General features: G+C 41.8%; 3 protein-coding genes across 3 annotated transcripts in view; 2 read left to right on the top strand and 1 right to left on the bottom strand.

The window, feature by feature from the left end:
- Positions 1 to 11,003, bottom strand: part of CDNF (cerebral dopamine neurotrophic factor) — a 16,898-nt gene extending 5,895 nt beyond the window's left edge. The window contains exons 1-2 of the mRNA XM_007460891.1: positions 10,873 to 11,003; positions 282 to 409 (exon numbers count right to left, since the gene is read on the bottom strand). Of these exons, the coding sequence (XP_007460953.1) occupies positions 282 to 409; positions 10,873 to 10,987 (243 nt within the window). The 5' untranslated portion in view covers positions 10,988 to 11,003. The remainder of the gene's footprint in view (positions 1 to 281; positions 410 to 10,872) is intronic.
- Positions 11,004 to 11,243: 240 nt separating this feature from the next.
- HSPA14 (heat shock protein family A (Hsp70) member 14) overlaps positions 11,244 to 25,432 on the top strand; it is a 34,843-nt gene continuing 20,654 nt past the window's right edge. Inside the window, exons 1-8 of the mRNA XM_007460890.1 lie at positions 11,244 to 11,535; positions 12,506 to 12,586; positions 12,662 to 12,744; positions 20,928 to 20,976; positions 21,095 to 21,200; positions 22,335 to 22,425; positions 23,588 to 23,692; positions 24,792 to 24,953. Coding sequence (XP_007460952.1) covers positions 11,479 to 11,535; positions 12,506 to 12,586; positions 12,662 to 12,744; positions 20,928 to 20,976; positions 21,095 to 21,200; positions 22,335 to 22,425; positions 23,588 to 23,692; positions 24,792 to 24,953 — 734 coding nt within the window. The 5' untranslated portion in view covers positions 11,244 to 11,478. The remainder of the gene's footprint in view (positions 11,536 to 12,505; positions 12,587 to 12,661; positions 12,745 to 20,927; positions 20,977 to 21,094; positions 21,201 to 22,334; positions 22,426 to 23,587; positions 23,693 to 24,791; positions 24,954 to 25,432) is intronic.
- MSANTD7 (Myb/SANT DNA binding domain containing 7) lies at positions 14,832 to 16,586 on the top strand. The gene is made up of 3 exons (XM_007460889.1): positions 14,832 to 14,864; positions 15,286 to 15,553; positions 16,063 to 16,586. The coding sequence occupies exons 1-3, from the start codon at positions 14,832 to 14,834 to the stop codon at positions 16,584 to 16,586; spliced, it is 825 nt and encodes a 274-aa protein (XP_007460951.1).

The following is a 25,432-nucleotide window of genomic DNA, read 5'->3' as shown; positions in this document are numbered from 1 at the left end:
GGGCCCCCAAAAAAAAAAAAAAAAAAAAAAAAAAAAAAAAAAGAAATCATGCAATTGGTTGCCTATGGTTTTTTCAAAAAGCCAAATGAAATGAGACATATTCTAGATGAAAATCCATTGACTCCATTTCCCTGAAAGATCAATTTCTGCTTGCTTTCTGCAGTGAGCAGGCTTGAAGCAAGCATCAAAGAAGTAGAACATTAAATTCAAGATGAGAAATGAAACGATTAGCAGTTTTCTCCGAGCACAGGGAGAAAATGAAAGGTGAAAATTTACCATACCAGGCGGTTTTCTTTTCCTTTGACATCCAAGCAAAATCTGATCAATTCTTTTTCTATGGTGTCCAGGGAAAAGTTGACTCCTCTGGCTATCAAGGAGTCGTAGAATCGGTTCAAGAATTCTTGACACACTAGAAGGAACAAATAAGTTATGTACTTGTGTACAATATCACCACTACCACACCTACGGATATGTTTCTCCCACCACATAAAAAAGTAAGTATGATTCAGCGCATTGTGACAAATTAAATTCATATCTTACGTAAGAATGGTTTCAGGCCTGTAGCTTTTAGCTTAGTATTGGGCCTTGAATAACGAGCTTATTGAATCAATCCATCAATCTGTGGAACCAAATTCCACTTAATATGAGAACTTTCCCACAAAATGTCACTCACCCGAAAAGAAAATATTGCCTCCTCTGGGATATGATGCTTGGGACAGCTTTGTTTAAAGCACAGAGAAAAAACAGAACATGTATCTTGAATGAAGCCCCTTGGTAGTCTGCATCTGCCTGTATGGTCCAGTTTGAACCCCAGTCTGAACAATCATATTCAATCACACGGTCCAGAGTCAGTGAAGAGATGACACTCAGAAGAGGCACGGGCAATAAGAACGACCATAGTTACCATTTGTTAGCACTGTTCTGAGTACTTTATGTGGATGAACTTATTCAAGTCTCAGAACAAAACTCTGATGTAGATACATTACTATCCTCATTTTACACATGAAGAACCTGAGTCAGAGAGAGGCCAGTGAGCTTTTGCCCAGTAAGTGGCAGAGGGAGTTTGACCCCAGATGGTCTCCCTCTGGGCCCACATGCTTATCCACTAGGGTACTATGAAATAGAAGGAGGCTGCTTTCCCACGTTGTCGTCCCAAAGGGGAAGTGCCCAAGCAATCAGAGAAGGACATGGAGGCCAGAGCATATGCTGGAAAACAGCAGCCCTCATATTAGAAAGAATTTTAGGGAAGAGTGGCGATTTCTAGGGTAACCAGGAATAAATTTAATAGTATAGCAAGACTTTGAAGGAAAAAAATTACAAAACTTTATCAAAAGACCTAAAAGTAGACATAAGAAATGGGAAGATAAGCCATGTTCATGGATGGGAAGATTCAATATTATGGATGATAATTATTTTTAAGTAGATCAATAAACTCCATGCTCTTCTAATGAAAATCTCAATAGGCTTTTTTATAGATTTGATAAACTGATCCAAAAATACAGATGAAAAAACAAGAACAAGTGAAAGCCAAGAAATACTTGAAGAAGGAGGAGTTTGGGGAGTTGTGACCTTATCAGATGTCAAGACCTAATTCTAAAGCTATAGCATTCGAAACACTGTGGGACTGGCACAGAAATAGACCAGTGGAACAAACTAGTGAGCCTAGAAACAAATGCACAAATCTAGAGGAGCTTGGTATAGTACAGAAGTGATGATAAAAGTCAGTGGGGGAGAAATGGACTAGTCAATAAATGGTACTAGGACCACCTGCCATGGAAAACGTTAAACTTAGGCACCTATCCAAAACTACACACAGACGTGAATCCCAGGTGAATAAAGACGTATGGGAAGAGCAACACTACAAAAGTTTTAGAAGAAACCTTAGGAAAACATCTTTATGGCATCAGGATAGAGAAGGATTTCTGAAAGAAGAGAACAAAAGACGGATCATACATTTGATTACATCAAAATTAACCAGTTTTTTTTAATGCAAAAGAAATCATGAGCAAATGATAAGACAAGCCACAAACTGGAGGAAGATATTTACAACTTATAAACTGACGAAGGATTAATATCCAAAATACATGAAAAATCACCATGGTCATACCCTTAGGTCCAGTCATTACCAATGACTGTAACCTCTGTAATCTCAGTGGAAACATCCCATTGTCTGATCATCATCTCCCATCTTTCCAGCTCACATCCTCTAACAGCCCAAGGTAAACAATTCCCTGACCCCGCCAGGTCATACTATTCATTGATTCCGCCACCACTTCACCCTGCTTCCCCACCCAGCTTAGATTCCGTGGTTCAACATTATAATAACTCCTTGGCACACAAACTGAACTCCCTTGCATCTCTCTCCCTTGTTGGACTCACCCAGCAAAATCCTAACCCTGGTTAAAACTTTGCACCTATACTCACTGAACGTGGCTGGAGGAAATAGCACAACGGTACTCACTGGTCTCACTGTAAATTCATGACCGCTCGTTTCAGTGAGCCATCAGTGCTCCCAACAATCCTACTACACTGACCTCATTCTCACTGTCTCCCACTCCCAAAAGGACAATTGCGCAGCTGCTCTCTCAAACCTTGTGTCACACCTCCACCCCATCCTCAGCGATGGTGGTGCTTCCTATTTCTCTGAGGGAAAAAAGAAGCAACAAGAAAGAACTCTCGCTTGCTCTGCCACCCACATCTACAACACGTGTACCAGCACAGTCTACCTTAATTCTGTGAAGTGTGACAACCCTTCCACCTGCTAAAGTAGATCCTATCAACTCCCTGCTCCTGCACCTCTGCCCTCTCCTGTCTTGTTCCCATTAACATGCTGTTAATTCTTCTATCTTAAAAGCAACAAAACATCTCTCAACATCACATCCCATTTCTCCACTCCTGTTTAAGAAAAACACTCTAAAATAATTTTTATACTTGTAGTTTCCAGGTCTCTTCTCTCTCCCTCTCTGTCCCTCACCCCCACACCAAGTTTAAAGCCAGTGAGTTATAAACGGTTCAGTTTGAAAAATAGTGTCCCTTGTCTCCCCTTCCCCATTTCCCCCAAACTCAAAGCTTTCATTTTCAACTCTTTTAGCTGATTCCTTTGGAATTTACAAATTTTAAATAACATGTTTGTGTGGCTAATTCCTAATTTTATTTTTAGTCTTAGATAGTTATTATAGTTTTTTCCTGTGGAAGAGAAAGATTTAACTCTTTTGCCCAAACCCACCTCTTGTAAAAAGCATTTGGTTGGATGTTTTTATGTAGCCTTACAATCTTTGTCTTAACTTGAGTATTTACTACTTAACTTAGTACTTGAAAAATATAATAATGTCACCTGCAGGAAAAGAGCTACAACTTTTTTGAAAAGATAATAATAAAGTTTAAAGTCAAGTTAGTGGAATTATTAAATTATCAGTGGGCTAGGAACATTATTTTCAGCAGTTCCATCCACACCTTCTAGAACTGAAGTCAGCCCTACATTATCTGCTCCAGCTTGATTTTGGAGGGAAAAAAAGACACCAGATTAGTCTTGCTGGTACCGGTACTAGGGGAGAATTGCTACCTAGGAATAAAATACATGTTGTAATGAGTTAAGACTTAAGAATAACCAGAAGCTCTTGAATAATTTGTATATTACTTCATTGTTCTAATTTTACTTTTAACATTGCCTTAAATAAATTAGTTCCCAACTCCACACTCAGAAAGCAGTATAGTTAGAGATTCAGTGCTTTGGCTCTGAAGCCAGACTCTCTGGGTCCAAATCCTGGCTTTACTATTTAATATTTACTAGCTGTGGCTTTGGGCCTTTCAACATTGAATCACCTGACAGTCTAATTGCCATTCCCTTTAAGTTCATCAGTCTTCTTTCTCTGTGTTTAAGATTTTCTCTTTTCTCCTTTTGTGTTTTGCAGTTTCCTTCTGATATGGTTAGATGTGGAATTATTTTTATTTATACTGTTTGGAATATACTGGACTTCCAAATCTGTGGATTGATGACTGTCATCCGTTTGGAAAAATGAGCTATCATCTCTTTTGCTCCACCCGTACACTCTCTCTTCTCCTTCTGGAAGTCCAGTTAACATATGTGGGAATTTTTCTCTTGATCCGCATTGTACCTTTATCTCTGTTTCATATTTTTATTCTCTTAATTGCTCAGTGATTCCTTCTTGACAATTTCTTCAATCTTCTAACTCACTAATTCTTTTCTCAGCCGTGTCTAGTCTGCGGTTAATCTCACTAATTTCTATTTGAACGTGTTTATTTGGTTCTTTTCCAAATATGTTTGGACATTTTTAATAGCCTCCTGCCCTTTATTCATATTTTCAATCCCTTCATTTCTTTAAATATCGTAAAAATATTTTATATTCAGTGCCTGATAATTGTAAAACCTGAAGCCTGTCTAGGTATGCTTCTTCTGTCTCTTGTCTCAACTGGCTGTCACTTACGGTGCTCTTCTTTCCATGGGTTTGTGATTTTTCTGAATGTGAGCTTTCTTTCTTAGAACTTTGTGGGAATTATTAGAATTTCGTGGGACTGGATTGAAGGTGGATTCCTATGTGAGATTAACATTTGCTGATGCCTACTTGAAATCCCTGTGAACTAAATTCTCAGTTTGAGACGTTTTGGATCATCCAGGTTGGCTGTGTCAATTTGAGCTTCAATGCATATGTGTGGTAGCTTGTGAGTATGAGTGATCGGGAGACATTTTTGTTTTACCTTTTATTCAGTAAAAAGTTCAAGTACTGCAATTTCCTTTAGTCTCTAAAGAATGGTGGTAGAATTGTGGTTATTTCCAGGTCACCTTTTATAATGAAAGTCTAGCTCTCTGGGGTTCCAAACTAATTGGGGGAGGATCCAGTATTACACACCTAACTTGGGAAGGTTCTTGGCTATGTCATTATTCTTTTTATTTTATTCATTCTCTTTATTTTACATCCATGAAAATCTAAGTTTAAATTGCCTGGGTGGCAAATACCCTCAAGAAAAATCCCAGCTTCAGGGGTCCCTTTACCTCTTTTGGTTTCCACTTTCACATTGTTTTTGGCCTCCGGGTAGGCCTTACTAACTTACACTTAACATTTTCACATTTTTATTTTATCCAGTGTTTCCAGTTGTTTTCAGCTAGACAACCAGAAATGTCAGTTTTTAGAACATGAAGTCATATTCATTCCTAATGCTATTTAATAGGAACAGAACACTAAATATAATATAGCCATGTCGTGGTTTTAACAAATATTTACTGAGCAATCAGTAAGTGCCAGACAGTATTCTATAGGTTGTTGGAAAAACAAAGCTCTTACTCTCAGGGATTACACTCTGGTGAATAAATAAAAATATCTTGTGGCTGTGAAGAAACATAAATTTGGTAAGGAGGATAGAGTAATAGTATAAGGTAACAGTATTATTCTAAATGGGGTGGTCAGGGAAGGTCTCTCAGATAAAGTCGTGTTTGAGCATAAACCTTAAGGAAGTGGGAGAACAGCTTAAGTGGAGTGCTTGGGAAGAACCCTGCAAGCAGAGGGAAGAACAATGTAGGCATGTCCTTGGCAGGTCCAAGAACCATAAGGGAGCCTCCCTCCCACCAAGAGGGAGGATGGTAGAAAATGAGGTCAAATGAACAGCGGCATGCCAGGTCATCTAGGGCTTTGAGGTCATGGTAAGGGCTCTGGGTCCTACTCTGAGAAGGCACGCCATTAAAGGTTTTGAGTAGAAGGGTGCAGTGATCTGACATTACTTTTAAATTATGCCTCTGGAGGTTCTTTGGAGAATAGACTGCAGGGGAGCCAGAATGAAAGCAGGCATAACCATTTGGAGGTTCTTAAAATAGCTGCATATCTTGGACCAGGGTGGGAGCATTGGAGGTGATGAGAATGGTTGGATTCTGGATGTATTTTGAAGGCAGAGCCAAAGAATTTACTAATGGATTGGATGTGGCATGGGGTGGGGGCGGGGGGCAGTGGCGGCGGACAGAGACAGAAGTCAAGAATGACTCCAAGGATTTGGGCCTGAGAAACTGCAAGAGTGGAGTTGCCATTTGCTGAACTGGTAAGACTGCAGGAGAAGCAAGTTTGTGGAGACCAGCAGGAGGTCAGTCTTGACATGTGAACTTTGAGATACTTCTAGACAACTGTGACGATGAATGTTATGTGTCCACTTGGAGGGTGTTTTTGAATGAGATTAACACTTAAATCAATCTGGCTAAAACAGATTGCCCTCCATAATGTGGATAAGCCTCATCCAATCAGTTGAAGGCCTGAATAGAACACAAAGGACTGGCATGAATAGAACAAAAAAGCATGAGGGAATTCTCCAGCAGACTGCTTTCTGCACCATTGGCTCTCCTGGGCCCCCAGCCTGTTGGCCCATACTGCAAATTTTAGACATCTCAGCCTCCATAATCAGGAGAGCCAATTCCTTATAATAAATCTATCTGTATGTATGTATGTATGTATGTATGTATGTATGTATCCTACTGGTCTGTTCCTCTGGAGACCCCTAATATAATGTCTGACACTGCAAACAGTAAAGAACTGCTGGGGATATAAATCTGGAGTTCAGGGGTGAATTCTAGGACAAATACTAAATTTGTAAGTCATCAGCATTAAAATGATCTTTGTGGGATGAGACCACACAAAAGGGATGAGAGATCCTGGGTCTCAGTCTTGTGAAACTCCATTGTTTAGAAATTGGAAAGATGGAAAGAACCAGAAAAAGACTGAAAGAAGCAGCCAGTAAGGGAGGATGAGAACAAAGAGTGAGTGTGTCCCAGAAGACAAGCAAAGAAAGAGTTAAAAAGGAGGGACTGACTGATCAGCTGTGTGAAATGCTACTGATAGAATGAGGAAAACGAGACATTTGCCGACACGTATTTTGCTAGGTTTAATTAGCAAAAGACCAAGTATGCAAGGGAGACACCTACTGTAACGATCCATGCATAAACCATCGTTAAAGCCTCCTGGTGACCTGTAATTCTCCTCTTCCTGAAAAAGAAACCCTGGGTCCTGATGCCTCAAAGCTCTTTCTCTACTCCCACAATACACCTTCAGATGACTTCTACACCTTAACTGTTGCTCTGTCAATGTATTACCTAGAGGGTGGGTGTTGGGAATTCTAACTTGTACTTTGAAAGATACACTTTTGACTCACTAAAAGCTATATAATATTTTATTGCAGCATATGTGCATACATGTATTCAACAGAATTGAGTGCCTACCTTATGACCCGCACCATGGTAGCCACTGGAGATGATGTGGTGAGAGAAACGGTCTTGACTGTCAAGGAATGCACACATGCAGGAGACCAAAACGATTTCTCAACACTACGAGACATGTACTAGATAGTGTGGGAGAACAAAGGAGAGGCACCTCCCTGGAGAAAATTGGGAGATCACTGAAAGATATTTAGTGAGGGGATAACATGATCACCCTGCCATGGGAAGGATGCTGTTGTGACAGTAAGCAGTTGAAAATGGTGAAGGTCTGTAACGAGGCACTGGAGTCGGGGAAGGAGAAAGGAGCAGAGTCAGCCAGAAGGTAGAATCAATGGATCCAGTGTTTGACGGGTTTAGGGCATCAGGGAGAGACAGAAGTCTAGTCTAGTGGACCAGTTATGTACTGATGCCGTAAGTATAACAGGTTTGGGGGACTGAGAAGGGAAGGAGATGATGACTTTGGTTTGTGATTCTGTTGAGTTTAAGGTATAAGGTAACTAAGTAGGGATGTTCAGTCATCAATGGGATGCAAGGTCTGAGACTCTAAAAAGGAGGGGGGGTGGATATAAACATCTGGGATTAATCAGACTATAGATATTCTAATATTGAAGCCATGGCTAAAGAATTAGAAGCCTACAAAGATACTATGAACAAGTGGGCACAGAGACAGGAAGCAAAGGCAAGGAAAAAGCAGTATCATAGCCATCAAGAGAAGAAATTTTCTGAAAAAGAAAGAAATCAGTGGTGTCCCATGCTACAGAGAAGTCACAGTATGAATGGAAATTTATTCCTTGGGCTTACATGAAGAGACTAATCTCACTAAAATCTCTTCAAATATTTTCTCAGGTCCTTTCTGTCTCTCTTCTCCTTCTGGGACTCCTATAACGTGAATGTTGTTTAAGGTTGTCCCAGAGGTCTCTTAGGCTGCCTTCATTTCTTTTCATTCTTTTTTCTTTATTCTGTTCCAGGTCACTTGTCCGTTCTTCTGCCTCAGTTATTCTGCTATTGATTCCTTCTAGTGCAGTTTTCATTTCAGTTATTGTATTGTTCATCCCTGTTTGTTTGTTCTCTAATTCTTCTAGGTCTTTGTTAAACATTTCTTGCATCTTCTCGATCTTTGCCTCCATTCTTTTTCCGAGGTCCTGGATCATCTTCACTATCATTATTCTGAATTCTTTTTCTGGAAGACTGCCTATCTCCACTTCATTTAGTTGTTTCTCTGGGGTTTTATCTTGTTCCTTCATCTGGTACATAGCCCTCTGCCTTTTCATTTTCTCTATCTTTCTGTGAATGTGGTTTTCATTCCACAGGCTGTAGGATTGTAGTTCTTGCTTCTGCTGTCTGTCCTCTGGTGGATGAGGCGATATATCTAAGAGGCTTGTGAGATTAATCTCACTATAAATCACCTAACAAATTAGTAAGTTAAGGATCCTGGCATGCATTTATTGCTATAACCAGATAACCATAGTCTTTTATGTCATAGGGTTTTGTTTATTAAAATTAGTCCCATAAGTGAATGTATAATTATTTCAAAGTAAAAAAAAAATTAATAGCCCCATAATACAGTCCTTTTAAATAAATTCAGAAACGTTTACATTTTTTTTTTTTCCAGTAAGCTTCACATGGCCTAAAGCAGTCATAAACTTGAATATTCACAGGGCCCAGGCAAGTAAAATCAATGGGTAAAGCAATCCAAGTCTAGGAAAAACAAAAACAAAAACCTAAAGAACACATGTCCTTTCTAAAAAGAGCAGAGCCACCATCAGTTCCCACTATATGGACATATGGGCTAGTCTTGACTGGTCACCTGGTTTTCAAGATAAGCCAGAAATCTGAACTTTTTAAAATGACATCTCCCAAGTTTAAAAGATAGCCAATTAATTTAGATGTTTTTTCAAAATACTTTGTGAACTTAATAAAATACAGTAATAGGTCCCAGGTGGTTCATGGACTATCGGTTTTTTTTTTGTCTGTTTGCTTGTTTTGTTTTTTTGCGGTACGCGGGCCTCTCACTGTTGTGGCCTCTCCCGTTGCGGAGCACAAGCTCCGGACGCGCAGGCTCAGCGGCCATGGCTCACGGGCCCAGCCGCTCCACGGCATGTGGGATCTTCCCGGACCGAGGCACAAACCCGTGTCCCCTGCATCAGCAGGTGGACTCTCAACCACTGTGCCACCAGGGAAGCCCGACTATCAGTTTTTTACTGATAAAAGAAGTCATTGGTGTCCCATGCCACAGAGTAGTCAAGATAAGAATGGAAATTTGCCCTACAGTATGTATAGAATTTTAATCTTATACATTGAGGGAAAATTAATTGGCTAATGATAAAGACTCATAAGCTGAAACAGAGCCAGATCTAGACTCTATTTCTTTTTGTTCTAAAACCAGTATTTCCTTCGTTGTGATTCTACAGTCTTAACAAAAGGAAATACACACCCAGGGTACTCAGACATGCAAGTTAATAATCACAATATGCTGTAATAAATTCAAGAAAGACGTTAGAAGCTTCACAATTAATCCAGATGCTCTGGCTCTTCTGAAATGTTTCTAAGTAGAAGCTCCATCAATTAAATTACTGATGATTAAGCCAGTCAACTGTTTATGCCTCACAAATTCTGCTTTAAACGTATAGTACCCAGTTATAAGGGGTCTTTAACTGAAAATTATAACTTGGCTGAACAAATATCTATATCTAAAGTTTGACAGTAACATCATGCAGGTATTTTAAATTTCTGGAGAAAAGTTTAATTATTGCAGGGCTGATAGAAAACTGGACTCCAACTGTTAAGACTTTATTCAGTTATATTACAGTCTATACTCACCCATTCATTAAACATATATTGTGAACCTACCATTTCCTGTTATGTAAGAATAAATTCGAAAGCTCAGGGAAGGGTGAAGCGGATATACATCTAAGCTAATTATTTCAATGAATGAAACACGGAGGTAAGTGCTACAGTAGTCCAGGAGGAAGGAGGTAGCACAGCTAATTATCTCCTTTGACCTCGTTACCAGCCCTCTGCTGTAGGTATTATCACGTTGATTTTGCCAGAACCGAGTACAGTGGCCTCAGAGCCAGAAGGCTGGGTGGGACGTAGACCCACCTGTTCTGAGTGCAAGTCCACAGCTGAGATTCGGTGAACAGAAAAGGAATCTTTTTTTTGTATTCCTCCTCTTTCTAAGGAGTTAAGGTACTCCTCTGTAAAGAAACTTTTCCTTGTAAAGTCCTAACAAATGTTAGTTATGTGCTCTGATTTAAGCCATTTCAACTCAATTACAGAAAATTTGTCATGTTTTCTCCTGTGGGGAGTTATAAACTAATTTGAACTTGATAGGCTTCTGTGCAAGGAAAGGCAAGTCTCGCCGGTTAGAGCAGCAGAATCATTTTGGAGCCAGGGTCGTCTGCATCTACGTGCGTTTGCACAAAATCGAATCCAAATCCAAACCCACCAGCTCTGAGGCAGTTTAATCGAGCAAGACCAAGAACGCGGCCTGAACGTGTCACTGGTCCCGGCTTGGGCGAAGGCGATCGGAAACCACGGCCAGGGCCCGTATTTCCTGAGTGAAATGCTATTTATAGACAGGCCCGAGAGAAGCCAAAGCCGACAACAGCTGCACTGCGACGCGGTGTCACCGCCATGCAAGCAGGTCTCACACCGCTCACCTTCACAGTCGGCGCCCAGCCGCCCCCCGGCCTCCTGGCCCTGCGCCCGCCCCGGGTTAGAGACCCAAAGCCCGGCGCAAAAGGCCACCACTGCGGCTGGGCTCCCGCACCACATGCTGAGCCAGCTCCAAACGCCTCGCCACCTGCGAAATGAACCGCAGCGCTGCTATCGCCCGGGGCTGCTCCAGGACGCAGGAGCGCAGAGCAGGGGTTGGAAAAAAATCTGCCTGGAGTTGCTGGGACACATGATGCAACTCAACCGTGAGTTTCCATTGGCTCTCAAAAAAAGGGCATGGAAGCGGGAGGGGCGAAGCAGCCGCTTCCTTTCACTCCCCGGCCTGCGCGTGCGCACTCTCGCTCACTCGGTGCCTCCCCAGCGGGGCGGGGAGAGACGCAGTAAAGCTATTCGCTGACTCTCGAGGGGAAAGGCGGGACCTTCACGCTGATTGGCGGGGACGCGGGAGGCCGCGGCGGAGGGACCGGACGCAGTGGGTGGGCGGGCGGGAACGTGAAGTCTCCGCGGTGCCTGATGGGGCTGTTCCGCGGCCTGGCGCTCTTGCGGCCGGGGACACCGCTCGATACTGCTGCCGCTGTCTCTGCCGCCTCATGGCGGCCATCGGGGTTCACCTAGGCTGCACGTCAGCCTGTGTGGCCGTCTATAAGGTGAGGGACTCGGGGACTTGGGCTGCGCGTACCCAGTTCTCTGGGTGCAAGGCCAAGTCCTTTGGTCTCCTGCGGGGCTGTGAACGGCCTGTCGCCGGCCTGGGGACGTCGCGCGGAGAGGTGATTCTGTGGGGAAGTTTTGGGCTGAGAGCTGGGCGGACCCGGCCTCGTCCCCCGCGGCTCCTCAAGGTTGGCGGGCGCAGGGGCCCCGAGGGGGGGCGGACCCGGGACCTTGCGGGCGCAGGAGGCTCAGAGCGGGGGCGGACCCGGGACATCGCGGGCGCAGGAGGCCCCGAGGTGGGGGCGGACCCGGGACATCGCGGGCGCAGAAGGCCCTGAGGGGGACCTGAACGTGTGGTACCCGGAGGTTTCTGGACGTTGGCCAGAGCACGGGGTGGCCGCGTTCTGGAACTAGAGGTGTTGATCCCGCGAAGCGTGTGAAGCCAGATGATGGTGTGTGCTCTATTTAGATGTCCTTTCTGGAAATGAGAGAGCCTGACTAGGAGTTAGGGGCTTCCTGTCATCAGTGGGCAGGTGGAAGGAACAATAATGAGGGACAGCCCTGATCCTAGTCTCACGTTTAAATGTCAAATGATTTGTAAGGAAAAGCCAAAGGGTTTAATGCTACTTCATCATATGTAGAGAAAGGGAAGAAAGATGTGTTTATAGGGAAGGGAAGAGAAGTAGGAAGTTTAACACAATAAGGCTTGTTATTGTACATAGATAGGTTGTTGTTATGTCTGTTCTGTTGTCCACTATGCAGAGTAGACTGAAAAAAATGAGGTAGTCCTTCATGGAATTCTGGTCTTAATTAAAATCTAGGAAATCTACGTGTTTAAAATAATGATAAAGCACTTTTTCTCTCCACATATATGTCAAGAGTAACACTGGCCCACCCATGTCTGAATATATCTAAAGAGACTGTATATTTCATCACAAAAGAACTAATACAGTTGCTGTTTTTCTCCAGGATGGCCGGGCTGATGTGGTCGCCAATGATGCAGGTGACAGAGTTACTCCAGCTGTTGTTGCTTACTCAGAAAATGAAGAGGTACTATTCCCCTCATTTTTGAACTTTGAAATAAGGAAAAAATTATGTGCGTTGTAACATATTGCTCTTTTTCAGGTTGTTGGATTGGCAGCAAAACAAAGTAGAATGAGGAATATTTCAAATACAGTAATGAAAGTAAAGCAGATCCTTGGCAGAAGGTATGGAATAAAACAATACCTCTACCCGTGGTAATAAAAACGTGTTTATACATTCTAAGTGTAACGTGAAATGAAACTAGAAACGCCAGCGTGTTTTTCCCTGTTTTTTATGCCTGGGTCATCTCGCAGAGTGCTCTAGGAGCTGTTATCTTCTGATATTATCTTCTACTGAGTCTTCTCAAGGATGGGATTCACTCAGACGTTTGTTTCTTGCCTTCAGATCTGTTAGTATTGATTGATGCCAACATACATTTAGTTTTGATAATTTGTGTCATCCAGAGGTGGGAATTTGGACTTATCACATTTGTACAGTACTTTTTTAACTGAGGGAACTTGAAAGATTGTGTGCGAATTTGAAGATTTCTTTGCACTGTAGTTGAATTTCGTGGAATCTATTATAAATGGTGAAATATTTATGTAGAAGCTATTGATTTTCTTCCTCAGATCTTTTTGTGACACTTTCTGGGAACTAAGTTTAACAGTTGGCTTTCAAATTTAAGCATTAGGGAAACAGCTTAATTGATGTCTTAAGAATCAGGTTAATCAGCTGTTGTAACTTTAATTAAAAGATTAAAGAGGCTTGCTTCCCCAGACTTGTCTCCTCAAATTATAGATTACCGTGATAATTAGGGGTTTTCATTTTCACTGGAGTTGTAATACTTGCTGTAGTGTTTTTAAATTTTCAAAGTGCTTTCACATCTATTATTTTATTTAATCCTCTCAAATCCCTGTAAGATTGTCAGGCAGGTTTTATCCCTTCCCATTTCTAGATGAGAAAATCAAGGCACACAGAAGTTAGATATCCCTAAGTTAGTTAGGGGGTAAACTAGAAAGGACTGCAGTCCAGGGCGCCTAACCGTTAGCCCCAGGTTCTTTCCTTTCTACTTCGTCAGTTAAGAATTTAGGTAGAAATTTCCTCGTGTTGACTTTAGGATTGGGGGATCATGGATTAAATTTAAAATTTATTTCTTTTATACATACAGATATTTTTTACTATCCCTTACCTGTGTTTAGTTAAACTGAATTTGATACTCATTTTTTTTCCTTAGGATCTTTTTGCATTACATCAAAACTTGTAGTATTTCAGAGAGAATTCAAATACTCTCTGATGATACATATATTCCCATATCCATTTATCTGTTGACGAAGTTTAGTACTGAGCATATTGGAAATAATTTGAGTTGGTGTCAAAAATTTTCAAATTATAGACTGAAAAACAAAGCAGGGAGTTGTAGAAGCTAGATTCACTCATTGTAAGCAGCCAACAATGTATTTTTTTAAGTAAACTTTTTTTTTTTTTGAGATAATGGTAGGTTTACATACTGTTACAAGAAATGATACAGAGAGATGGAATGTATTATTGGATTTACCATTTTCTCCCAGTGGTAACATCTTGCAAAACTATACTACAGTATCACAACCAAGGTACTGGCATTGATATAATCAAGATACAGAACAGTTCCACAGATCCATCCCCTTGGTAGCCCTGTTTGTTTTTTTGCTGCTATTTTGGGGCGGGTGGTGGAAGTAAAGATGTGGAGGTCTTCTGCCATATTATGCAAAAAGCTTTGTATTAGCAAGAACAACTTCAGCTTGCTTTTCTGGCCCTGGAAGTTACCTTTTAACAAAAGAGTCCAATGGTGACAGTCAGCTGGTACATAGCCAGAGCATCCTACTTAGACCTAGGTTAGTAAGGAATGAGCCCCTTTAGACACGTATTGCTATGCCATGGTCCTGCTAGGACTTCTCCAGAATGAGCTGCCTCATGGTCCAGGCATTTCTCCGCCTCGGTCTGTCTGCTTAGAAGTTAATGGTGATTTTTACAGATACACAGTTGTACCAGGTCTCAGCCTTGGAAGCATTCTGCACTTTGTGGAGGAGCCAGTCCCTTTGTTACCAAGCCAGTAAGGCCCTTTTTAGCCCTTGATCCAGTACCCATCCTGAGCGAATTCCCAAAGTTGGGCTTTCTCAGTGCTGGCATCCTGCCTCTTTGCAGCCTACTTACAGGTAGCACCGCTTAACTTGCTGCCACAATTATCCTTACCCATCCCTGTAACTTTCATTCCCCTGTGGCCTTCCAGCCAGAAATGCGGTCCTTGGACCTGGCTTCTCAGCAATTAGCCCTGAGAGGGAAGAATCGGCTGGCTCCTGGAGATAGACCTGAGCACACAGAGCCTCCCCACACCTTCAGATCGGCACCTTGCTGCCCAGGAGCCTCCTCCAGCTAGCCTTCCTTCCCAGTCCGCTATGGCCACTTCCAATAGCAGCGCAGGCATCCGGTGGTCCAGACAGGAGACACGCACGCTTCTCTCCATACTAGGTGAGGCAGAGTATATTCAGCGCCTCCAGACCGTGCATCACAATGCAGACGTCTACCAGGCTGTGTCTAAGCGGATGCAGCAGGAAGGCTTCCGCCGCACCGAGCGTCAGTGCCGCTCCAAGTTCAAAGTCCTGAAGGCATTATATTTAAAGGCCTATGTGGCCCACGCCACAAGTATGGGTGATCCACCACACTGTCCCTTTTATGATACATTGGATCAGCTTCTCCGAAATCAGATAGTGACTGACGCAGACAACTTAATGGAGGATGCTGCTTGGGCCAAGCACTGTGATCAGAACTTAGCGGCCTCTGACACCCCAGGGGAAGAGGGAGCCAGCATTCTGGGAGCAAAGAGGACTCAGGCAGCAGATCATCAGCCTGTCTTGAAAACAGTTAAGGAATCAGATGAGGATTGTCAACTGAGGATCAGTGACCAGATGCGAGAAACCAGTGACCTTGAGGACTCCTGGGATGAATCTTCGGGTGCAGGTAACTCCCCAGTGTGTGAAGGATCAGGGTCCCAGAGTCACTTGGTTCTAATCGTTACATGTTTGGATGGTGACCTTGTCAGCATAGTCCCTATTTCTGCCCCCTGCCCTCTTTTTTAAATCTAATGGTAAGATAAAGGGCTTCAGGTTTTTAAGAGGCGTGACCCTAGGTATGTGAGATATTAGAGCTCCTTTAAACCTGGAAGCACTCCTTAGAACCAGACTAGTTTGGGCATTGTTGATAATGGAGACTTAGGAATTTGTGGCTGTAGAGTAGGTCGGATAGCTATGTGGAAAGGGGCTCAGGAAGGCGAGGGGAGAGGTTTTGGATGTGTGATTGCAACAGAACAAAATGTCCAGATAAGGAAGTGAATTCTTCCCCATCCCTCGTGGAAAGAGGCCTTGCTGGGAGTACCATAGCTTTGTCACTGTCCCTCAGCTCTGCTGCTGGCTCTAAGCATTCCCGTAGCACGAATGTAATCTCTGCAACATTGTTGCTTTGTTTTTCAGGGTGCTCTCAAGGGACCCCCAGCTACAGCAGCTCCCACCACCTTTTCAGAGGTGCAGCTGCTCCCTGTCAGAGCAGCCCCGTGACCAGACTGGGGGTGTCCGGCGAGCCCAGCCCCTGCACCAGCTCCGGCCGAGACACTCCCGGGGTGGCCTCGGCACAGCAGCCTCCGGGCTCCTCCTCCAGAGTTCCTTTTGTTTCTGGTGGGGATGGGCCTTTGACCAGTGAGCCCCCTCCCAGGTGGGCAAGGCGAAGAAGGCGGTCCGTGGCCAGGACTATCGCAGCCGAGTTGGCAGAAAACAGGAGATTGGCACGAGAACTTTCAAAGCGGGAGGAGGAAAAATTGGACCGGCTGATTGCCATTGGCGAGGAGGCCAGTGCTCAGCAGGACACAGCCAACGAGCTGCGCAGGGATGCGGTGGTCGCCGTCAGACGCTTGGCCACAGCGGTGGAAGAGGCAACCGGTGCTTTCCAGCTAGGGCTTGAAAAGTTGCTTCAGAGGTTAATTTCAAACACCAAAAGTTAGGAGCTGATCACACAAGGGTGTATTTCCTACTCTGGCAGAGGCCTGGGTCCAACGGCTGCCTTCTGGTAGCCTGCCTCCTTTTCCGTGTCCTCAGAAAAAAAAAAAAAAAGAGTGGATGGACCATTAATGTGCAGAAGGGTAGTAATACTAGAATATTCAAGGGTAGAATACTTGCTTCTCCCAAGCGTCTCCACTAGTTGAAAGACATTTCAGAAACGTGAGAGGTGGCCTAGTAGACAACGGAAGCAGGCAAGTCCAGAGAGCTAGTTAGCCCTGGCTTCACCACTGATGCATGACAACTTAGTTTACCTCTCAACACCAGTTTCTTCGGCTGTTAAAAGGGGGCAGCCTGCCTACCTCACAGGGTTGTTGTGAGGATCAGATGGCTTAAATAGATGTGAAAGGGTTTAAAAGTTTAAAAGCACTATACACATGTAAGTTATTAAAGCATATGACCTTGGCTGAGGTCAGGCTAGGATGAAGCACAGTAGCTGACAAGATGTAGAATTAGGGCTGTATACCAAGACCTCATTGCTTGAATCTACTAGTTTAACTTGACTACTTCCTGGAGTTTACAATCTTCACTTTAAATCTCTCTATAGCTCCTGAGGCTAATATAGACACAACACGTATTGGTACCTTTATCTCATATTTTCACTGCTGTGTCTGTGACATACCGACTAGCACACACTCAATAGTCAAACCGTCTTTCCCTCCATTTTACTAGCCCTCAGTCTCTTAACACTATGGATATAATTCACAACTGACAGGGAGCCACAATCGTGCGTTTTGGTTCATATTGATAATCTTTGATACAATGAGAAATTGGCTGTCTTATAAAATACTACATGTAAGTAAATTCTTTGCAGTCCATATTTTTTAGGTTCCTTGATTATGCATAATTATATATCTTTAGCATTGGTTTGCCATGTGGACCTCATGGAAACAATTCAGATATCAGTTTCCCAAATGCTTTTAGCTAATTTTGTTCCTCTCTGTTAGCCTTTTTTCTGTCTAGTATGTTATAGAAGGCAAGGCCTAGAAAACTTTTCTTTTAGGGAACTTTCCAAAGTCACTTTTTCTCACACGTTATAGACAAAAGTTCACCTCATTAATGGCATATGATGGAATAGAACAGCTTTGGGAACAGTTGGGTGGTGTGGATAAGGACAGCCTGCAATAGCTAGCTCTCTTTAAGCACCAACCCTCCACAAATCCATCCCCTTTTCCCTCCAAAACACACACATCCTAGAGGAGATATGATGGTGTTGAGCCATGCTTCCAATTTACTCTAGAAGGGAAGCCATTACTGGCCATCATTAACCTAACTTAAAGCTCTTAGCGGTTATTCAGTACTTTCAGAAAGTACAAAAAGGAGACTTAGAACGTAAAGAGCTTTCCTGTAATCAGGAGGCTGGAAAAAAAGTGCAGGCATGTTGGGAGAGGTTTTATTTTCTATTTTGCCAGCTTGGTTGCTTACCTAAATGCTGGAAATAGCAATAGGTGGAGAAATGGTCCAGAGCACAGTGGGAACATATGGGGAGCAGGAATAGATGGCAGGTTTCTCTGGGGAATGGGCCATTCTGTAGGAAGCAGCGCGAGGTAGAACACACTGGAATCTCGCCAGAACCCCCAAATTCTAATGCTGCCACACTTTGTTACACTGAGCAGATCACTTGCCCTTTTTGTGCCTCGGTTTATCTCTAAAATGAGAGGTTTGTACTAGGTGACATTTCTTGTACCTTCCAGTTCTAAAAAATTAGATGAATAGCATAACAAAAGGCAAAGTGAAATTCTGATTGCGGTATTTTCAGACACAGCAGCGTGTTAATGTATGTGAAATCCTGGTAACAATTGTGTTGTAAGGAAGCATTCTGTGGCATTAATATTTATGAATGTACTTGTGAACTTCTGTAAGCACCACACCCAGATTCAGATTCCGTGCTTTAAAGGAGCGTATGTTTAAGGCACAGAAATGGAGATACATAATTTTTTTTTTCAGTTTTAGGCCCTTACGTGGAGGGGTCCATGTCAGTTACAACTGGATAACACTACTGTAGATAGGTAGACTTTCTGGAAAAACAGGGAAGTACTTGAAAGAGTTAGGCCTGTACTATATTAATCTATTAATGGTAGCAAAGTACACAGGCAGGGATTTATTTGAGATAAGAGAAGTGCTAAAGAGCAGAAGTCAAGGTGAACTTGGGAGGTGGTAGTGTGCAGGTCTAATGGGCAGAGTAACTTTAAGGTTAGGAATAAAACAAGGGAAAAATCTTTAAAAACAGAAAAAACAGGCCAAATCTTGTGAAGAGGAGAGAAGTCGTAATAACGGGAGGCTGTAGAGAAACAGGCCCAGAAATCCTGTCTGAGCTGTAGGCCCAGCCATGACTCCCTGTCAGTCTGCAGGCAGGTCACTTGACCATTCTGTACCTCAGGCCCCTCCCCTATCCAGTGGGAGGCTATCCCTGCTACCCTCACAGGAGCTGGGTGAGGGCCCAGTGGGCAGATGAATGTAAAGACAGACGTTTCCAGACCGCGTGGGCTCTGTACTGGGAGAGTGGGGGGGAAGAAGCCCGGCAGTACGTGAGCGCTGGTGAGTGCTGGTGAGTGCGGGGGCAGGGCCCTTCAGGAGGGAGGGGGAGGGGCAGGACGAAGGCCCTGGTACCCTGCTAGGAGTGATGCTCTGCCTGCCTCCTGAAGCCCTCCACGTAAATGGCGCTGTGTATGCCAGCCTGCCACCACCCTCTGTCTCTGTTCAGTAACTCAATCCTGGTGTGGACAAATAAAGTTGTCATCTGTACCTGGCTGTGGTCAGTCCACTACTTTCTGGCGCTACCGTGATCATTTGTCGTCAGCTCCATTCTCTGCTTTCTGCTTCTCCGCTGGCTAACCTCCAGGGTCTGGCCTCTCTGTGGCCCTCAGAGCTACGTGTGCTTCTGGCCTCACCTGAGCGAGGCCCTCTCTGCAATTGAGAAAGAATTTTCCGTTTCTAAGAGTTCTATAAATTCCATTAAAATATCCTTTTCTGGCAAGTTATCTTGTCTGAGTGATAGATAGCTATTTGGTGAAATTATCCTGGTTGACTTAAATTCTGTCCTAAAGGAAATAGAACCACTAAGTGTCATGCCAAAATTACAGTATTCGCAGGAAAAAAAAAATTACTGTGGGCACACTTAATCTTTTTTTTCTTACCCTTAAAATATTTGTCCAGGAGCTACTATAAATATTGGGTTTAGAAAAGGTGCAGGGGAGGGGGAAGGCTAGTGGAAAGAATATTAAACCTTGCGTTAAAGATCTGGATTCCAGCCAGTTGTTCTATTAATTAGTCATGTGACTGGGCATTTTCCCCTTCTTTAACAGATTAGGGTCCTCAGATGTTCAGTTACCCTTCAGCAATTAGCCAGTGTTAATTTTCACCTGCTCTTACTAAACAGTTAAGACTGGTCTCTGGACAGAGTAGCCACTGCTCCTTGCAAGAAGGATTTAGTGAGGGTCTACCTCATCTTCCTTTCTAGATGAAATTAGGCCAAAGATCAGACTCCTATCCCTGCTCACGGCAAAAGTACCTTAGTCATTTAGCATCTCACCGCGAGGCAGTCTAAACCCTAGCCTGGTAGAGAAGGCCTGGGATCAAGTACTGACTCTGCCCCTTATAGTGTTGGGAAGATCAGGTAAGGTAATACATGTGAAAACATTTTGCAGTCTGCGTTAATTCGTATTACTATTTTGAGCAACATGACACCCATTGTTTTAATTTTTCCATTGCCATACACAATTGTTTAGTGCCTACTTTGTATAGGATGTTATATATCTATCTACCTGCAGTAGTCTGCACTTTTACATATATAATATTCATACTTTTGCTTAGTCCTTTCAGGTTTCAGGCATTGATTCATATTTAGAAACCAAGCAGCAAAGATGGTGTTAGGTATTGTGGTTTGCCATTAGTTTGTGGTCCTTTTGTCCTTTTTATCTCAGTGGTTGGGTTTTCAGGATCAAAGATAAAAGTATATATATGACATAAAATCATTGATATTATGAAAATCATCCCCAAATATTTAACATCTGTTGATAGTAAGATCAGAACAAGGAAGAGCTATTCACTTTCAAATGTGAAGTTAGCACTTTAATAGAATTACTCAACCTTGTAAATTCTGCAGCCATTCATTCCTACCGTATAAACCTACCCTAATATTGCAAGATTTCTTTTAATATTAAGCAACTTAATTTTGTTTATATTTTTATATTTGTCAAGTGGTATTGAAGAATATAGTCTTCTTTAAAACTTATATGTCAACAATAGTGATATAAATATTTAACTATGTTTATCTCTATGGACAGCTCTGATGATCCACAGGCTCAGAAATACATCAGGGATAGTAAATGTTTAGTGAGTATGCTTCTATTATTATTTCCCTATTACACAAAGTAATTGCCAGTTATGTTGATTTGAAACTGTATTTTTATTAAAATCATTCCTTATTTAACACACATAATTTCCTTCATAGGTCATTGAAAAAAATGGGAAATTACGCTATGAAATAGATACTGGAGAAGAAAAGAAATTTGTCAGCCCAGAAGATGTTGCCAGACTAATATTTAGTAAAATGAAAGGTATTGAGCAAAAGGAAAGATCTTTTTAAAAACTGACCTTTAAAAAAATCTAGAGATGGTTTTTGATCTGGGGCTAATAAGCAGGGTGATTGAGCGAATGAGCAGTGAGGAGACCTAAATTATGCTAGACCTGCCCGGGCCACTAACTGGCTATGTGACCGTGGTTAAATGACTTATTTTCCCTGACCTTGGTTTCCCTAGAAGTAATGTAAATGGATGGGGCCAAATTAGCATTTTCAAAACTTCTTAAGATGAAGTGACCAGGTGGTCCAGTGGCTAAGACTCTGCACTCCCAACGCAGGGGACCGAGTACAATCCCTGCTCAGGGAACTAGATCCCACATGCATGCTGCAACTAAGAGTTCGCATGCCGCAACTAAAGATCCCACATGCGGCAACTAAGACCCAGTGCAGCCAAATAAATAAATATTTTTTAAAAAAAGATGAAGCGGCCAATAAGCTTGGCGAATAGTGAATGTCGTATCTCTTTCAAGATTGACAGTGCACTCTCCACGGTAATTTAGGCAGATTAAGTAGGTCTGGTTTTATTTCCAGTTCAGGTGAAGGCTTGGAGCTAGCTGAGCAGCCATCTGTGGAGCAACTTGAGGGGTTCTGGAGTAGATTACTGACAAGGCTTACTTCAGCTCTGGAATGTGTAATGGATTTGTGGGCTGGAAGGCAGCCTTTCACCATGTTCGTTGGTCTGCACCTTGGTGCATTAGAAGCTCATTGTCTAAGAACCCGTCTAATTTGGGAGATGGTTGAAACTTGGAAGCCTAAGAGCAAGGCACTTTGGAAAGTACTTAGTTCCATGTCCACAAACTATACCAAAACCACAAAAAAGTAGTGCACAATTTAAGAGAGTAAGAGAAGATCATTGGGGTGGAGCAGTCAAGTGAATTGGAAAATCCTTATAGTGAGAATGTCTTTGGCTCAAATTAATAAACCTCAGAGTATCGCTTGATATTTTTGTGTATCATCAGAATGTATATGTTTTTTCTTCCCTTTTTATTGAGATATCATTGACATACAGCACTGTATAAGGTGTACAGCGTAATGATTTGACTTACGTATATCATGACATGATTACCACAGTATGTTTCGTGAACTTTTAAAATATTTTTTTCACGTACAGAAACAGCACATTCTGTCTTGGGCTCAGATGCAAATGATGTAGTTATTACTGTTCCGTTTGATTTTGGAGAAAAACAAAAAAATGCTCTTGGGTAAGTATAATATGGGGTTTCTTTTACTTGCTTAGTTAAAGGAAATAACAGATTTCACAGTATCACTATATAGTGAAAGGTAAAATTGCATTTGAAAATAACTTACACAATAAAGTTGTATTTGTAAATACATGTATGTTTACATATGTAAATCGTGTGGTAAAATGTTATGGTAGTAATCATTAATAGGTCCTCTATTTTATGAAATGTCAAAAGAACATAAAATTAAATGTACTTTCTTAGCTATTTTGATTGGAAATGTTTTTGATTACCAGGTTAAGTTGATGTTTATGAATCACTTTGCCTTAGTGTCATGTAATTAAGGCTTACGTGGGAATTATATAAAAATAAGCAATTTTAGGGCTTCCCTGGTGGCGCAGTGATTGAGAGTCCGCCTGCCGATGCAGGGGACACGGGTTCGTGCCCCGGTCCGGGAAGATCCCACATGCCGCGGAGCGGCTGGGCCCGTGAGCCATGGCCGCTGAGCCTGCGCGGCCGGAGCCTGTGCTCCGCAACGGGAGAGGCCACAACAGTGAGAGGCCCCCGGACTGCAAAAAAAAAAAAAAAAAAAAAAAAAGCAATTTTAGAAAATATTTGCGATTATTTTTTCACCTTAGATTAACATCTAAACAAAAAGTTATATTTAGTTTTTACAGGTTGTTACGCAAATGTAATTGGCAAGCACCCAGTCTTTTGCTCTGTGGATAGAGTTCCCTATGGGGCTTTGCTGAACACCTGAGTTGCTTCTGGGGCAGAGAATTGCTTTATTTACTTGCACTTGTGGGGTGTTAAAACTGTGACCCTAAATTAAAGAAGTTGGAAAATGCTAAAGTGTATTATAAATATGTCCTAATCTCTTTCTAAAGTTTGTAAGCTTGAGCACTTGGAGAGCTTTCTCTTCCTTACTCAGTATAAGCACGTTATTTTCTTTGTCAAGGAAATAGACTCTGAACATTATTATTTTAAACAGAAAGTGATCTACGCTTAAAGACTTAGGTCTGTTTCTTATGTTCTGTTATCTTGCTTCTAAAGATCATTACCCTTCATGTTCTACTTACGAAGTCTTATATGCTATTGCATAAAATCTATAGCAGAGCATTTCTAAAAATGTGGACTTGAGCATGTTGTGATACTAAATGTATTAAAAGTAAATTGTCCACAGGGAAGCAGCCAGAGCTGCTGGGTTCAATGTTTTGCGGTTAATCCACGAACCATCTGCAGCTCTTTTGGCTTATGGGATTGGACAAGACTCCCCCACTGGAAAAAGGTAAAAACCATATTTGCAGCTTTAAGTTTTTCACTGCAGAAAACATTTTAGATTATAGCAATTATTTCAGTAGAGATTGTTATATAGCACAGTGGTTCCAAGCCTTTATGGATGGAAAGACATTGAAACTCTCACCTAGAGTTTTTCAAATGGATGAGAAAGATGTCCTAGAGAAAGGATATATAACAGGCAGAGAAAGGATATAACAGGCAGGAGGGAAGGTTGAGCTTTTACGCCCTTCTCTTATCACCTACACTTTGTCCCCTTAATGGAGGAAGATTTGAAATTTATAAGCCCAGCCAAGTTTCAACTGAAGCTCTAGGGCACTGTTGATTTTACTACCAATTCTAATTATTAAACACGCTTAGAAACAGGTCTTTTATGTACATTTGTCTTGGCAGGAGGTGGGGGAAAAGCCAGTATGGGGATTTAAGACTTCATTTGATAATGAAATAGTAAGACATGCTCCTAATTTAATTATAAAACTTGTCTTAATAGATCTGACACATCGTGTAATTTTAGGGAAATCAATTCAGGTGTGTTAATTTCCCCTAATTGTGTCATTTCATTCATATCTCACAATTAAACTAATATGTATAAATTACTAGGAGATTTTTTTTTAGGTAAACTAAAATATAGAATATAAATTAGAATATCAGAAATTTTGGATTTTGATACATAGGAAATTAGCTCCTAGTTTTGCATATGTTTTACTTTTGTAGAACATGTTATTGCAGTAGAGTAACAAGGACAATATTAACATAAAATTTCTATGTTTAATTCTCTTACAATTCACTTTAATTACAAATCTCTTCTTTATTTACTTTGAAAAGTTAGTGTTTTGAACTCGAGTTAGTCAGAAGAATACAGTTTTACCAGTACAACTAGATGAAAAAGAGCTTTGACTTAAAATCAGAAGATCTGGTTTCTAGGCTTAAGTCATCGCTGAGTGATGACCATGGACAACTTAGTTACTCATGTGAGATTTTCAGTTTCCTCATATGTGATTTACAGTGACTTGTTAGTTTAAGAAGTCGAACCTGGCTTTACAATGCTGTGATTCTCTCATAACTTACTCATGTTATCTTTTTTTTTTAAGCAACATTTTGGTATTCAAACTTGGAGGAACATCCTTATCTATCAGTGTCATGGAAGTTAACAGTGGAATATATCGTGTTCTTTCAACAAACACTGATAATAACATTGGAGGTACACATTTCACAGAAACCTTAGCACAGTACCTAGCTTCTGAGTTTCAGAGGTGAGTATAAAGGGACTTGATGATATATTTGGATTGAAGTTTCACTTCAGGTTTAATTTTTTCCTAATTTATTTGAAATTGCCCTTCAAAGGAGGACATGTTTTTTCCAGTGCGCTGGATATTTTTGTGTCTAAAGTTCTAAGGTCTGTTCTGGTAAACAGGGGAAAGCAGAGGCCAAGCTGCCCAGTGCAGTGTACTTGGATTTTTCCCTCAGTTCTTCAGTGGTTGCTTTTATGTCTGGATGAAGGAAGGTAAAAGCACTGAGGCCTCACTACCTTCTGAACAGTTTTTACAGGTGTAGAAGACTATGTTGTCGTTACATTCCAGTAAGTGAATGTCTTGCAGAGTGTTTATCTTATTACTAATCTACTACCACAAGGAATATTTTAGTTTTGTTGCTGGATATAATTATTCCATTCAAAATTCTAATACTCTTTGGCACATCATGAGTCAAATATATAAAGGTTATATTTGGGACA

Source organism: Lipotes vexillifer, unplaced genomic scaffold (genome assembly GCF_000442215.2).
Source record: "Lipotes vexillifer unplaced genomic scaffold, Lipotes_vexillifer_v1.1 scaffold534, whole genome shotgun sequence".
Classification (NCBI taxonomy): domain Eukaryota; kingdom Metazoa; phylum Chordata; class Mammalia; order Artiodactyla; family Lipotidae; genus Lipotes; species Lipotes vexillifer.
The sequence above is the reverse complement of the archived record's forward strand: the minus strand, read 5'-3'. Positions and strand labels throughout refer to the sequence as shown.